This window comes from Ornithorhynchus anatinus, chromosome 3 (genome assembly GCF_004115215.2).
Source record: "Ornithorhynchus anatinus isolate Pmale09 chromosome 3, mOrnAna1.pri.v4, whole genome shotgun sequence".
In the NCBI taxonomy this organism is placed as follows: domain Eukaryota; kingdom Metazoa; phylum Chordata; class Mammalia; order Monotremata; family Ornithorhynchidae; genus Ornithorhynchus; species Ornithorhynchus anatinus.
Window position 1 is genome coordinate 92,016,411 of NC_041730.1, and position 14,508 is coordinate 92,030,918.

General features: G+C 47.3%; 1 protein-coding gene across 5 annotated transcripts in view; it reads left to right on the plus strand.

Annotated features, from left to right (window-relative positions):
• FYB1 (FYN binding protein 1) overlaps window positions 1-14,508 on the plus strand; it is a 200,933-nt gene that overhangs the window by 180,110 nt on the left and 6,315 nt on the right. For all 5 annotated transcript variants that reach the window (XM_029060977.2, XM_029060973.1, XM_029060976.2 and 2 more), the window contains 3 exons: window positions 48-120; window positions 4,646-4,745; window positions 10,427-10,589. In XM_029060977.2, coding sequence (XP_028916810.1) covers window positions 48-120; window positions 4,646-4,745; window positions 10,427-10,589 — 336 coding nt within the window. The remainder of the gene's footprint in view (window positions 1-47; window positions 121-4,645; window positions 4,746-10,426; window positions 10,590-14,508) is intronic.

The following is a 14,508-nucleotide window of genomic DNA, read 5'->3' on the forward strand; positions in this document are numbered from 1 at the left end:
GTACGTCCACTTCAGAGTCAGGACTAATGGCTCACCCTTTTGTTCAGTTACAGATACGGGAGATGATGTTTACGATGATGTAGACGCCTCAGATTTCCCTGCTCCACCAATGGAAATCAGGTAAAAGTAATGGGTGCACGCTCCGTGGTCAGAGATGCTAGAAAATGATAGCGATAATAGCTGGTATTATTATTATTGAGAAAATATAAAGCAGCGTGGCTCAGTGGAAACAGCACGGGCTTGGGAGTCAGAGGTCATGGAATTGAATCCCGACTCTGCCACTTGTCAGCTGGGTGACGGTGGGCAAGTCATTTAACTTCTCTGTGCCTCAGTTACCTCATCTGTCAAATGGGGATTAACCGTGAGCCTCACGTGGGACAACCCGATGACCCTGTATCTCCCCCAGCGCTTTGAACAGTGCTCTGCACGTAGTAAGTGCTTAACAAATACCAACATTATTAAAATGGCTTTATTATTATTAAACATTATTAAAATGCTGAGAAGCAGCATGGCCTAGTGGATAGACCCCGGGCCTGAGCGTCAGAAGGACCTGGGTTCTAATGCCGACTCTGCCACTTGTCTGCTGTGTGACGCTGAACAAGTCACTTCACTTCTCTGTGTCTAATTTATCTCATCTGGACCATGGGGATTAAGATGGTGACTTTCTTGTGGGACAGGGACTGTGTCCAACCTGATTTTCTGGTATTTACCCCAGCGTTTGGAACAGTGCTTGGCACATAGTAAGCACTTAACAAACAGGATTTTCTTTTAAAAAAAAAAAAAAGGTGGTATTTGTTAAGCACTCACTGTGTGTCTGACACAGACTTAGACACTGGGGTAGCTGCGATAGAATCAGATCGGACACAGCTCCTGTCCCACATCAGACTTGCAGTCTGAGAGGTGGGGAGAATAGGTATTTATCCCCATTTCCAGATGAAGAAACTGAGGCACAGAGAAGTCACTTGCAAGTAGTAGATCCAGGAATAGAACTCAGGTCCTCTAACTCCCAGGGCCATGCTCTTTCCACTAAGCCATGATTCTTCTGTTTTTCTTAGGGGGAAGCACTAAATCTAGATAATAATAATAACTGTGGTATTTGTAGGCACTTACTATGTAGCAAACCGTGCACTATGCGCTGGAGTAGACACAACGTAATCAGGTCCCACCTAGGGCTCACGGTCGAAGCAGGAGGGAGAACAGATATTGAATCCCCATTTTGCAGATGAAGGAACTGAGGCACGGAGAAGTTAAGTGATTCGGCTAAGGTCACACCGCAGGGAAGTGGCGAGCCGGGATTAGAACCCAGGTCCTCTGACTCTCAGGCTTATGTTCTTTCCACTAGGCCACACTACTTTCTAGATGTCCTCAAGGAGTACAGCCATGCCCCACTGTGACCGTTCTCCCTGAGCCCCGGGGTTCCCATGCTCTTCTGCTCCTCTGCTGCATCTACTTGGCTCACTTGTGTTTGCTTTTTATTTGTATATATTATTTATTACCCTATTCATTTTGTTAACGAGGCGTATATCTCCTCGATTCTTTTGATCTTGATGATGTTGTATTGTTTCGTTCTCTTTTGCTTTGCTCTCCGTCTCCCCCCGTTTAGAGTGTGAGCCCGTCATTGCTCAGGGATCGTCTCTATCTGTTGCCGAACTGTACGTTAATAACGTTGGTGTTTGTTAAGCGCTCACTATGTGCAGAGCACTGTTCTTAGCGCTGGGGGAGACACAGGGGAATCACATTGTCCCACGCGAGGCTCACAGTCTTCCCCGTTTTACAGATGAGGGAACTGAGGCACAGAGAAGTAAAGCGACCTGCCCACAGTCAGACGGCTGACCAGTGGCGGAGCCGGGATTCGAACCCATGACCTCTGACTCCCAAGCCCGGGCTCTTTCCACATTCCAAGTGCTTAGTACGGTGCTCTGCACATAGTAAGCGCTCGGGAAATACTACTGAATGAATGAATCTGTTTCACACCTTGGTCTTGGGGAAGCAACGTAGCTTAGCGGCAAGAGCACGGGCTTGGGAATCAGAGGTGGTGAGTTCTAATTCCGGATCCTCCATTTATCAGCCGTGTGACGTTGGGCAGGTCGCTTCACTTCTCTGGGCCTCAGTTCCCTCATCTATAAAATGGGGATGAAGACTGTGAGCCCCACGTGGGACAGCCTGGTTATCTTGTATCTACCTCCGCGCTTAGAACAGTGCTTGGCACGTAGTAAGCATTTAACAAATACCATCGTTATCGTTATTACTCACCCCCCTCGCCCTCCCCAGCCCTACAGCTTAAAGCCTTGCAAAGATTAGAAATCTGGGCCAAAACTAACCACAGAACAGGGGACAGCAACCTGCAAAATGGAAGGCCGAGGGGCCGAACCCAGAGGTGACCAGCCACGGTCTCTCCGGACAGGGAAAGCCGTGCGGTCTAGTGGAAAGAGCCCATGCCCGGCAGTCAGAGGGCCTGGGTTCTAATCCCGGCTCCATCTCTTACCTGCTCTGAGACACTGAGTTGTGTCTCAAATCCCTCGTCAGTAAAATGGCGATGAAATGCCTGTTCTTCCTCCTACTTAACAATAATAATGTTGGTATTTGTTAGGCGCTCACTCTGTGCGGAGCACTGTTCTAAGCACTGGGGGAGATACGGCGTGATCAGGCTGTCTCACGTGAGGCTCGCAGTCTTCATCCCCATTTTACAGATGAGGGAACTGAGGCCCAGAGAAGTGAAGTGACTTGCCCTCAGTCACACAGCTGACAAATGGCAGAGCCGGGATTCGAACCCATGACCTCTGACTCCACGCCTGGGCTCTTTCCGCTGAGCCACGCTGCTTCTCTAAAAAAAAAAAAAAGCCAGGTTCCACCAAGATTCACTAAGTGAACTAAGGGTTCACTTAGAATGTGAACCCTGTGCGGGACACGGACGGCGTCCGGCCTGATTGTTTCTTCCCCGGTGCTCAGTACAGTGCTTGGCATCCAGTAAGCACTTAGCAAATGCCACACCGTCACTGTGAGATTCTCTAACTCCCGGCTGCCAGCCACTTCCGTTTCAACCTCGCCCGGGAATTCCCCTGCAACCTGCTACCTCCCACCGAAAATGACAACGGCAGCCCTCGGGGAAATGCTTCACTCGCTCCATAACCAAGGGCTAGAGATCTGTTACCCATCTGTCCGTTCCAAGCGCTTAGTACAGTGCTCTGCACATAGTAAGCGCTCAATAAATACTATTGAATGAATGAATGAGGGAGAGGAGAGGAGAGGGGGGAGATTCAGACCGCACGTCTTGTCTCCAGCAGCTTGTCCCAAGAACATCACTCTCCCGAATAGGCTGAGCGTTCGTGCCAGTGTGGCCAGGTTGAGTATAGATTCTAATCCCGGCTCTGCCGCTTGTCTGCTGTGTGACCTTGGGCAAGTCACTTCACTTCTCTGGGCCTCAGTGACCTCATCTGGAAAACGGGGATTGAGACCGTGAGCCCCAGGTGTCCCAGGGACCGTGTCCAACCCGATTTGCTTGTATCCACCCCGGGGCTTAGTGCGGTGCCTGGCACAGAGTGAGTGCTTAATAAATAGCACATGCATCATTATTATTATTATTTTTGTAGACTTTCCCCAAGGAATTTTAGAACAGTATATAAAGGAACCAACCTGATTGGAGCCTGGGGTACACAGTGCCGGGGCTGGAGAAGGAGAAAAAGAGGGTCTCCGGCCTCCTCCTTCTCCTCCACCATATCTTTCATTCATTCAATCCTATTTATTGAGAGCTTACTGTGTACCAAACGCTTGGGAAAGTACAATGCGAGAATAAACAGTGACATTCCCTGCCCACAACAAGCTCACAGTCTGATAACAATCACGACGACGGCATTTGTTAAGCGCTTACTACGTGCCAAGCACTGTACTAAGCACTGGGGTGAATAGAGAAGCAGCGTGGCTCAGTGGAAAGAGACTGGGCTTGGGAGTCAGAGGTCATGGGTTCGAATCCCAGCTCCGCCACTTACCTGTGTGACTGTGGGCAAGTCACTTCACTTCTCTGGCCCTCAGTTCCCTCATCTGTCAAAGGGGAATTGAAACTCTGAGCCCCACGTGGGACAGGGACTGCGTCCAGCCCTATCTGCTTGTATCCACCCCAGCGCTCAGTACAGTGCCTGGCGTATAGTTAGGCGCTTAACAAATGCCATCATTATTATTATCGCAAGCCAATTAGGTTGGACACAGTTCTTGTCCCACGTGGGGCTCACAGTCTCAATCCCCATTTTACAGATGAAGTAACTGAGGCACAGAGAAGCTAGGTGATCCCGGCTCCGCCACCTGTCAGCTGTGTGACTTTGGGCAAGTCACTTCACTTCTCGGTGCCTCAGTTCCCTCATGTGTAAAGTGGGGATGAAGGCTGTGACCCCCACGTGGGACAACCTGATTCCTCTGTGTCTACCCCAGCGCTTAGAACGGTGCTCTGCACGTAGTAAGCGCTTAACGAATACCAACGTTATTATGATTATTTACCCAAGGTTACACAGCAGACGAGTGGGGGAGTCAGGATTAGAACCCGTGACCTTCTGTCTCTGAGGCCCACGCTCCATCCACTACGTCATGCTGCTTCTCTAAAAGAGATCCCTTGATTGGTAGTTCAAGTATGTTCTCGTGTATTCTTTTACTATAGTCCGGGAATAATCCTGGGAAAGTCGAAGTCAGAAGAGAAAGATATCAAAAAATTGAAAAGGCAAGAAAAAGAAGAAAAAGAACTCAAGAAAAAATTTAAAGTAAGTCTCACCAGTGCAACTGGTGGAATTTATTTTTCAGCGGGTAAATTATCTGATTGTTTCTTGATCTATAAATTTTCGGGGGACATCCATCTGTTTTAATGAAATAATCATTCCTTTTTTTCACATTGCATGTTTACAAAAGGTATTTTCTAAATCCTATGTTGGCGTTTTCCACCGGTTAGTCCATTTGTCCTTGTCGAATGGGGATTGTCTTGAAATTTTGTCACTGTTTCGATGACCATGATCTCTTACATGGAAAAAAAAAAGAGCTGGAAACATTAGAATGAATTTTTGACTTAGAATACAAGAAGAAGAATAATAATAATTGTGGTGGTATTCTTTAAGTACTTACTATGTGCCAGGCACTGAACTAAGCGCTGAGTTGGATACGAGCAGATCAGGTTGGACACGGTCCCTGTCCCACATGGGGCTCAAGTCTCAATCCCCACTTTACGGATGAGGTAACTGAGGCCTTGAGAAGTGAAGTGACTTGCCCAAGGTCACACAGCAGACACGGGACAGAGCCGGAATTAGAACTCAGATCCTTCTGACTCCCATTCCTGTGCTCTATCCACTGGGAGTAATGACTGACTGGGTGCACTGGGCGACGCATTATACTGAGCCCTGTAAGAGAGGCATAAAGATATTGATTCAGACAGTGTAGAATAATAATAATAATAATGATGTTGGTATTTGTTAAGCGCTTATTATGTGCAGAGCACCGTTCTAAGCGCTGGGGGATATACGGGGTCATCAGGTTGTCCCACGTGAGGCTCACGGTCTTAATCCCCATTTTACAGACGAGGGAACTGAGGCACAGAGAAGCGAAGTGACTCGCCCACAGTCACCCAGCTGACAAGTGGCAGAGCCGGGAGTCGAACCCATGACCTCTGACTCCGAAGCCCGGGCTCTTTCCACTGAGCCACGCTGAATAAGAGCGAGATAGACGTCCTGGGGAAGGAGGGTGGTGAATTCAGAGGAAACAGTGAAAATAAGAAACGTATCTTGCACTGACTGCTGAGAGGGCAGAGTTTTCAGTCCTCCTCACAGGACTGTCCTCCGTCCGCACTGGCGCGATCCCGGCTCTGTCACTTGGCGGCCGGGTGACCGTGGGCAAGTCACTTCACTTCTCTGCGCCTCAGTTCCCTCATCTGTAAAATGGGGATGAAGACCGTGAGCCTCACGTGGGACGACCCGATGCCCCTGTATCTCCCCCAGCGCTTAGAACGGTGCTCTGCACATAGTAAGCGCTTAACAAATACCGACATTATTATTTCCCAAGATGCCAGCTGTCGAGGAAGCAGGGTTAGTGCCGGCCTTGGGGACCCGAAGGCTGTGCCGGCGGGTGACCCTCAGTGGCCTCTCCCCGCCTTCACTCTCGTGAAAAGAGCACGGGCCTGGGAGGCAGCGAACTTGTGTTCTAATCCTGACTCAACCACTTACTCTGCGTGTGACTTTGGGCATGTCACTTCACATTTCTGTGCCTCAGCTTCCTCATCTGTAAAATGACGGTTAAATCCTATGGCCCCCTACTATTTTTTTATATGGTATTTAAGGATAACGGTATTTGTGAAGCGCTTACTATATGCCAAGCCCTATTCTAAGCGCCGGATTTGTTAGGCACTTACTATGTGTCAGGCACTGTGCAGAACACAGAAAGCAACGTGGCTCACTGGAAAGAGCCTGGGCTTCGGAGTCAGAGGTCATGGGTTCGACTACCAGCTCTGCCACTTGTCAGTTGTGTGACCGTGGGCGAGTCACTTCACTTCTCTGCGCCTCAGTTCCCTCATCTGTAAAATGGGGATGAAGACCGTGAGCCTCAGGTGGGACAACCTGATTCCCCTGTCTCTCCCCCAGCGCTTAGAACGGTGCTCTGCACATAGTAAGCGCTTAACAAATACCAACATTATTATTATTATTATTATTATACAAGTGAATCAGATAAATAGAAGCTAATCTGGGCCTCAGTTAACTCATCCGCAGGGGTAGATACAAGTTAATGAGGTTGGACACAGTCCCTCTCCCACATAGGGTTCACTGTCCTAATCCCCATTTTGTGAGGAGGTAACAGAGGCCCAGGGAAGTGAAATGACTTGCCCAAGGTCACACAGCAGACAAGTGGTGGAGCCGGAATTAGAACCCAGGTCCTTCTGACTTCCGGGCCTGTGCTCTATCCACTAGGCCATGCTGCTTCCCCGTGGAGATTAAATCCCTCTTCTCCCTCTTATTTAGACCGCGTCACCGATACGGGACAAGGACTGCGTCCCACCTGATTATCTTGAACCTGCCCAGCACTTAACCGATACCACTATCAATCAATCAGTTGTATTCACCATGCACTTACGGTGTGCAGAGCGCTTGGGAGAGTACAGTGTTACAGGAACACACGAGGAGTGTACGGACAGATTTTAAAATAAATTACAGAGAAGCAGCGTGGCTCAGTGGAACGAGCCCGGGCTTGGGAGTCAGAGGTCGTGGGTTCGTGTCCCGACTCTGCCCCTTGTCAGCTGTGTGACTGTGGGCAAGTCACTTCTCTGTGCCTCAGTTACCTCATCTGTAAAACTGGGATTAACCGTGAGCCTCACGTGGGACGACCCGATGACCCTGTATCTCCCCCAGCGCTTAGAACGGTGCTCTGCACGTAGTAAGCGCTTAACAAATACCAACATTATCATTATTATTATTGTTATTACTTCGCTTCTCCGTGCCTCAGTTCTCTCATCTGTAAAATGGGGATGAAGACTGTGAGCCTCACGTGGGACAACCTCTCATTCCCCTGTATCTCCCCCGGCGCTTAGAACGGTGCTCTCCACGAAGTAAGCGCTTAACAAATACCAACATTATCATTATTATTATTATTACAGATATGTGCATAAGTGCTGTGAGGTTGAGGTTGGGATGAATAAAGGGTACAAATCCAAGTGCCAGCGGGATACAGGAGGGAGAGGGATGAGACTGTAAGCCCGTCAAAGGGCAGGCCTGTCTCTATCTGCTACCGATCTGTACATTCCTGGCGCTTACTACAGTGCTCTGCACATAGTAAGCGCTCAATAAATACTATTGAATGAATGAATGAGAGGGAGTGGGGAACGTGAGGGCTCTTGGAAGAAATGGAAGGTTATGATATCAGACACAGCCTCCGTCTCACACGGGCAGTATTTTATTTCCATTATACGGAGGAGGAAGCTGAGGCCCCGAGTGGTCAGTTGACTTTCCCGAGGTAATGAAGAAGGCGGTGATGGAGTCTTTCTCCATTAGGCCTGCACGACGTTATAGGGAGTACATCAACCTTAATAATAATAATGTTGGTATTGGTTAAGCGCTTACTGTGTGCAGAGCACTGTTCTAAGTGCTGGGGTAGTTGTCAGCTGTGTGACTGTGGGCCAGTCACTTCACTTCTCTGTGCCTCAGTTCCCTCATCTGTCAAATGGGGATGAACCGTGAGCCTCACGTGGGACAACCCGATGACCCTGTATCTCCCCCAGCGCTTAGAACAGTGCTCGGCACCTAGTAAGCGCTTAACAAATACCGACATTATTATACAGGGTAATCGGGTCGTCCCACGTGAGGCTCACAGTTAATCCCCATTTGACAGATGAGGGAACTGAGGCACAGAGGAGTTAAGTGACAACCTTGAACCGTGAGAGCCAACCTCGGAATGTCGGTTTAGATGTCCGAGATCCACTGGGAGAGCTTGTTCATCCATTCATTCAGTCGTATTGATTGAGCGCTTACTGTGTGCAGGGCACTGTACTAAGCGCTTGGGAGTGTCCACTTCAACAGTAAAAGTTTGTTAGCTCCTCCACTAGTTGGCAGTTCTTTGAGGGCAGGGATGATTTCTCTAACTTTCACTGTTCTGTTGATTCAGTTGTATTTTTCGATCGCTCACCGTGTGCAGAACGCTGTACTAAGTACGGTTCCAAGTCTGTACTCCATAGCAGGCGTTCCGTATAGTGCACTGCGCAGACTAGATGCTCAAGAAGTAGAGTAGGTGCTCAGTTAATACTGTTATGTGAGTGAACGAATGACGGACGGTGCTTCATGCTATCTTTCCTGAGAAAACTCACTCGAAAGAAGACACCAAAAGTAAACATAATATGCACACCCTTCGACCTTCAGTCTTAACTGTGCTTACAGTGTACAGCACGATAATTAGTTCAGCTTCAACCAAGTCAAATTTTAGAGGCTTTAAAATTGGGAAGCAGTGTAGCTTAGTGGATAGAACACAGACCTGGAAGTCAGAGGACTTGCATTCTCTTTCTAGCTCTGCCACTTGCCTGCTGCGCGGCCTTGGGCGAGTCGCTTCACTTCTCTGTGCCTCAATTTTTTCACCTGTAAAATGGAGATCCAAATACCTGCTTTCTCCCACTTGGACCGTGAGCTCCATGTGGGACACGGACTTTGTCCAACCTGATAATTTTCTATAATAAGAGTAATGTTGGTATTTATTAAGCGCTTACTATGTGCAGAGCACTGTTCTAAGCGCTGGGGGAGATGCGGGGTAATGGGGTTGTCCCCCGTGAGGCTCACAGTCTTAATCCCCATTTTACAGATGAGGGGGCCGAGGCACAGAGAAGTTGTGACTTGCCCAAGGTCACACAGCTGCCAAGTGGCAGAGCTGGGATTCGAACCCATGACTTGTGACTCCCAAGCCCGTGCTCTTTCCACAGAGCCACGCCGCTTCCCATCTGCCTCAGTGCGTAGTGATGATAATAATAATGATGACAATAATAGTGGTATTTGTTAAGTGCTTACTATGTGCCGAGCACTGTTCTAAGCTCTGGGGTAGATACAAGGTAATCAGGGTGTCACGCATGGGACTCACATTCATAATCCCCATTTTTACAGATGAGGTAACTGAGACACAGAGAAGTTGGGAAGCAGCGTGGCTCAGTGGAAAGAGCCCGGGCTTGGGAGTCAGAGGCCATGGGTTCAAATCCCGACTCTGCCACTTGGCAGCTGTGTGACTGTGGGCGAGTCACTTCACTTCTCTGTGCCTCAGTTCCCTCATCCGTAAAATGGGGATTAAGACCGTGAGCCTCACGGGGGACAACCTGTTTACCTTGTATCTACCCCAGCACTTAGAATAGTGCTGTGCACATAGTAAGTGCTTAACAAATAACAACATTATTATTATTAGGTGACTCCCAAAGTCACACAGCTGATTAATGGCAGAGCAGGGATTAGAACTCACGACCTCTGACTCCCAAGCCCGGGCTCTTTCCACTAAGCCACGCTGCTGGCAGAACATAGTAATGCTTGACCAATGCCATTATAATTAGTGATAGTATATTGCCTTAAAACTTTTAATAACTCATAACCACTGTCCTCGATGTAGGCACGCCTCAGTTCTGGAAAGGCTTATTGTTTTCATTTTTCGTAGCCATCACAGAAAAACCTGAAATAACTCGACTAAAAGTCCAAAATCATTTCTTTCGCTTTTTGATGGGGTGAATGGGGGAAAACGTCTCCTTGGCTTTCAAGGGAGACAGGAACTAGATCCTCTTTCTAGACAGAACGAAAAACATGTGGAATTTCCCTTATAGCCGTAGAAGTAAATGACAAGTCGGACGTTACTTATCCTTTATACATCAACAATGTCAGCTTCATGGCAATGGGTATAAAACATTATGAAGTGAAATATTTGGCTGTAACGTTTCCTCTGTGTGTATTTTCAGTTTGAAGGTGAAATTAGAGTCCTTTATTCAGCAAAAGTCAGCAATTCCTTAGCTGCTAAGAAGTGGGGAGCGAAAGATTTGCCACTGAAGCCTGGAGAATCTCTCGAGATCATCCAAAGCACAGACGATACTAAAGTGCTCTGCAGAAACGAAGAGGGCAAATGTAAGTCTTTTTCCCATCCTAAGGACCAAACAAAGCGTCTCATTGATGGCATACATCTTTTTTGCTTTTGGCTTAGGAGTGAGCGGTCATGGGTTCTAATCTCAACTCCGCCACTTGTCTGCTGTGTGACCTTGGGCAGCTCACTTCACTTCTCTGCGATTGATTCGGTGGGCTTGGGAGGGGGAAGAACCAAGGGAGCAAGTCAAGGCGACACTGAAGGGAGTGGGAGAGGAGGAGAGGGCGGCCCGGTCTGGGAAGGCCTCTTGGAGGAGATGGGCCTTCAGTAAGGCTTTGAAGAGGGGCAGGGTAGTTGTCTGACAGGTTGGAGGAGAAGCTTCAGTGTTCATTAGTGCCAATTTCGGGCACCGTCTGTCCTCAGCAGACTTTTTCCATGGCTCCTAGAGTCGCACACCTTTCTTCGGGTGTGGCGCATTGACTGGCTAGTCTGAGCAAATCGCCGCTGCCCTGGACCTGTGACTACCCAGAGTTTAGTAAGACCAGCTACAGGTAGGGGTATTCTGATGACTGAGGAGATGTTCATTTTTGTTGATGTGTCCCACTCTAATCCACACTGGGTATATTTGTATGTGAGCGAAAGGAAATTTGTTTGCTATTCAAAATCTGATTTATTACTAGGAACTGTAAAGTGAAAGTTACGTAGAACTGGGGGACACTGAAATTTAAAAAGTGTCATGAATTGCATCTTTGAGTTTTCAGCAGGTTTGCAAAGTAACACGAAGCAACAAAAACCTTACCTTATTAAAAGCCACAACTCTATAAAAAGTGTCCCAGTATCCACGAAGAAGGGACTTTGCCTCTGATGAGGACAACGTAGTAATGCTTCTTCTGGAGAAGAAATAGCCCCAAATTACATCCCCTTCAACGTGCGACCTTGAAAAATCTCTAATTCCTCACAAATTAAATCTCAGATCTTTCCGATTTGTCTGAATTCAATAGAATAGCAAATAAAATCAGAGAGCGTACAGAAAGGTATATAAACTGAAACCATGATCCTCCTTCAGCTGGAGTACTTTGATGCATGATTATTTAGATCCAAAGATAAATTGCACTTAGACAAATAGTACTGATCATAATTGTGGTATTTGTTTAAGGGTTTACTCCGTGCCAGGCACTGAACTAAGCTCTGGGGTAGATAGAAGATAATCGGGTTGAACACGGTCCCTGTCCCATATGGGGCTCACGGTCTTAATCCCCATTTTGCAGATAAGGTAACTAAAGCCCAGAGAATTGAAGTGACTTGCCCAAGGTCACACAGAAGAAAAATGGAGGAGCCGGCCTTAATAATAATAATATAATAATAACGGTATTTGTTGAGCTCTTACTAAGGAACTATACTAAGCGCTGGGGTGGATCCAAGTAAATCTGGTTGGACACGGTTCATGTCTCAAACAGGGCTCATATTCTTCATCCCCGTTTTACAGATGAGGTAACTGAGGCACAGAGGAAATGGCGTGGTTTGCCCAAGGCCACAGAGCAGGCAAGTGGCGGAGCTGGGCTTAGAACCTATGTCCTTCTAACTCCCAGACCCGGGCTCTATCCACTACACCGTGCTGCTCCTCTGACCCTGATCCCTGTGACTCCCAGGCCCGTCTTCTATCCAAAACATCTGTACCGTCTGTGAAATCAAATTGTTCTTGCAAAGGAGATGGGAGAGCCCATGGAAAGAAACAGTCAATCTTTGCATTTCTAAGCCAAGAGCGATTGCTCTGTATTATTTTTGGAGAGGCAACGTGTCAGTCAATATTTATCCACGTACCAAATTCATCTCTGATAAGCCGTTATTTTACTTGTGATTAGCTCTGAAGGTGCACTGAGTTAGGGCCCTGATATTTATACTTCCCAGAAGCACTGCTGAGTTCCTGCAGAAACCCCAAATAAATGACCAGGAAGATGTTCCTGAGAGGATGGAAAAAATAGCAATAAGTGCATTCCGAGACTTATAAAAGCCATCAGCACAACTGTTCAGAAATTCTTTAGCTGTTGATTTCAGGATGGCCTTATGTAGAAAAAGCATTAGGTTAGCTGGCAATTAAGTTGACTTTGGTATAGAATCAGATCTTTTCTGCAGATGGTGAATCCCCGAAGCTATTTACTCAGCTGGGGGACTGGTCAAGAGTTTGCATCTCTTTTCATGGGAAAGAGTCTGAGAAACACGAACGATCCTCTTACGAGCAGCGCTCGAACCTGATTTTTCACATGGGTGTCGGAATGAGGAGAGCTACAGCCTAAACTGAACGGATTCGATCTGTTAAAATTGCCGTTGTAGAAACTGAATTAAAATGAATCATCAATCTGTATTCAAGATTCGCATCCAACTTCGAAGTATTCCAGTGGCTCTCCTCACCAGGAGATGATGTCTTTCATTTCGTTGCAGTTAAGAATAATTAGCCCCAGTTAATGGGTTAGGTGGGTAGGTGATGTCGCCGTGATACCGCGTGGCTTAGTGGGAAGAGCCCGGGCTTGGGAGTCAGAGGTCGTGGGTTCTAATCCCGGCTCCGCTATTTGTCTGCTGTGTGACCTTGGGCAAGTCACTTAACTTCTCTGTGCCTCGGTTACCTCCTCTGCAAAAATGGGGATTAAAAAATGTGAGCCCCACGTGGGACAATCTGATTATCTGCAAAATGGGGATTAAGACGTGAGCCCCATATGGGACCACCTAATTACTTTGTATATACTCCAGCACTTAGAACGATGCTCCTCATATAGTAAGTGCTTCACAAATACCATCATTATTATTAGCAAGACACTTTGTTTTTTACCTACTGTGGTGCCCAAAACAATTCTGCTACTAGTCTTGAAGAGTTTATACAGAAGACTCCAAAGTAATCAACACCCTCCTTGCTACAGAAGGCAGATCCAGGCAGATCCCGATCACGTTAACTCTTCTTGCTGGGTGGAGGGTGCCCCTCAAAATGACAATGCCTGGTACTAGAGATTTCTGCTTGATAAAGTGCCAGACATCACCAATTTTACTGTACCTCTTGGAATTCTGAGAAGCAGTGTGGTCTAGTGGGTAGAGCAAGGGCCCGGGAGTCAGAAGGACCTGGGTTCTAATTCCCGGCTCCACCGCTCATCTGCCGTGTGAGCTCGGCCAAGTCACTTCACGACTCTGGGCCTCAGTTGCCTAATCTTTTAGAATGGGGATTAAGACTGTGAGTCCCATGCGGGAAATGGACTGTGTCCAACCTGATGATTTTGTAATAATAATAATGGTATTTGGTAAGGGCTTACAACGGGTCAAGCACTGTTCCAAGCGCTGAGATAAATACAGATTACTAAGGTTGGACACAGTCCTTATCCCCATTTTACAGATGAGGTAACTGGGCACAGAGAAGTGAAGTGACTTGTCCAAGGTCACACAGTAGACCAGTGGCAGAGTTAGAATTAGAACCCAGGTCCTACTGACTCATAGGCCTGTGCTCCATCCAGGAGGGCACATTGCTTCTCCAGCACTGAGCCAGTGCCTGGAACACAGTAAGTGTTCAAATAACATTAAAAAGTTGAGAGGAGGGGTATGAAGCAAGTGCTTGGGAATCTGATTGGCTTTGTTCTTAAAAATAAAGGATATCCATAAATTAATCAATCGTGGTATTTATTGAGCACTTATTTTGTGCAAAGAACGGTCTTCAAGACCATAATCTCATTATGGGCAGGGAACGTGTCTACCAACTATGTTCTGTTGCATCAATCGATGGTATTTGAGTGCTTCCTGTGTACAGAGCACTGTACTAAGCTCTTGGAACAATAATAATAATGTTGGTATATGTTAAGCGCTTACTATGCGCAGAGCACTGTTCTAAGCGCTGGGGAGATACAGGGTAATCAGGTAGTCCCACTTCAGGCTCACAGTTAATCCCCTTTTTCCAGATGAGGTAACTGAGGCACCGAGAAGGGAAGT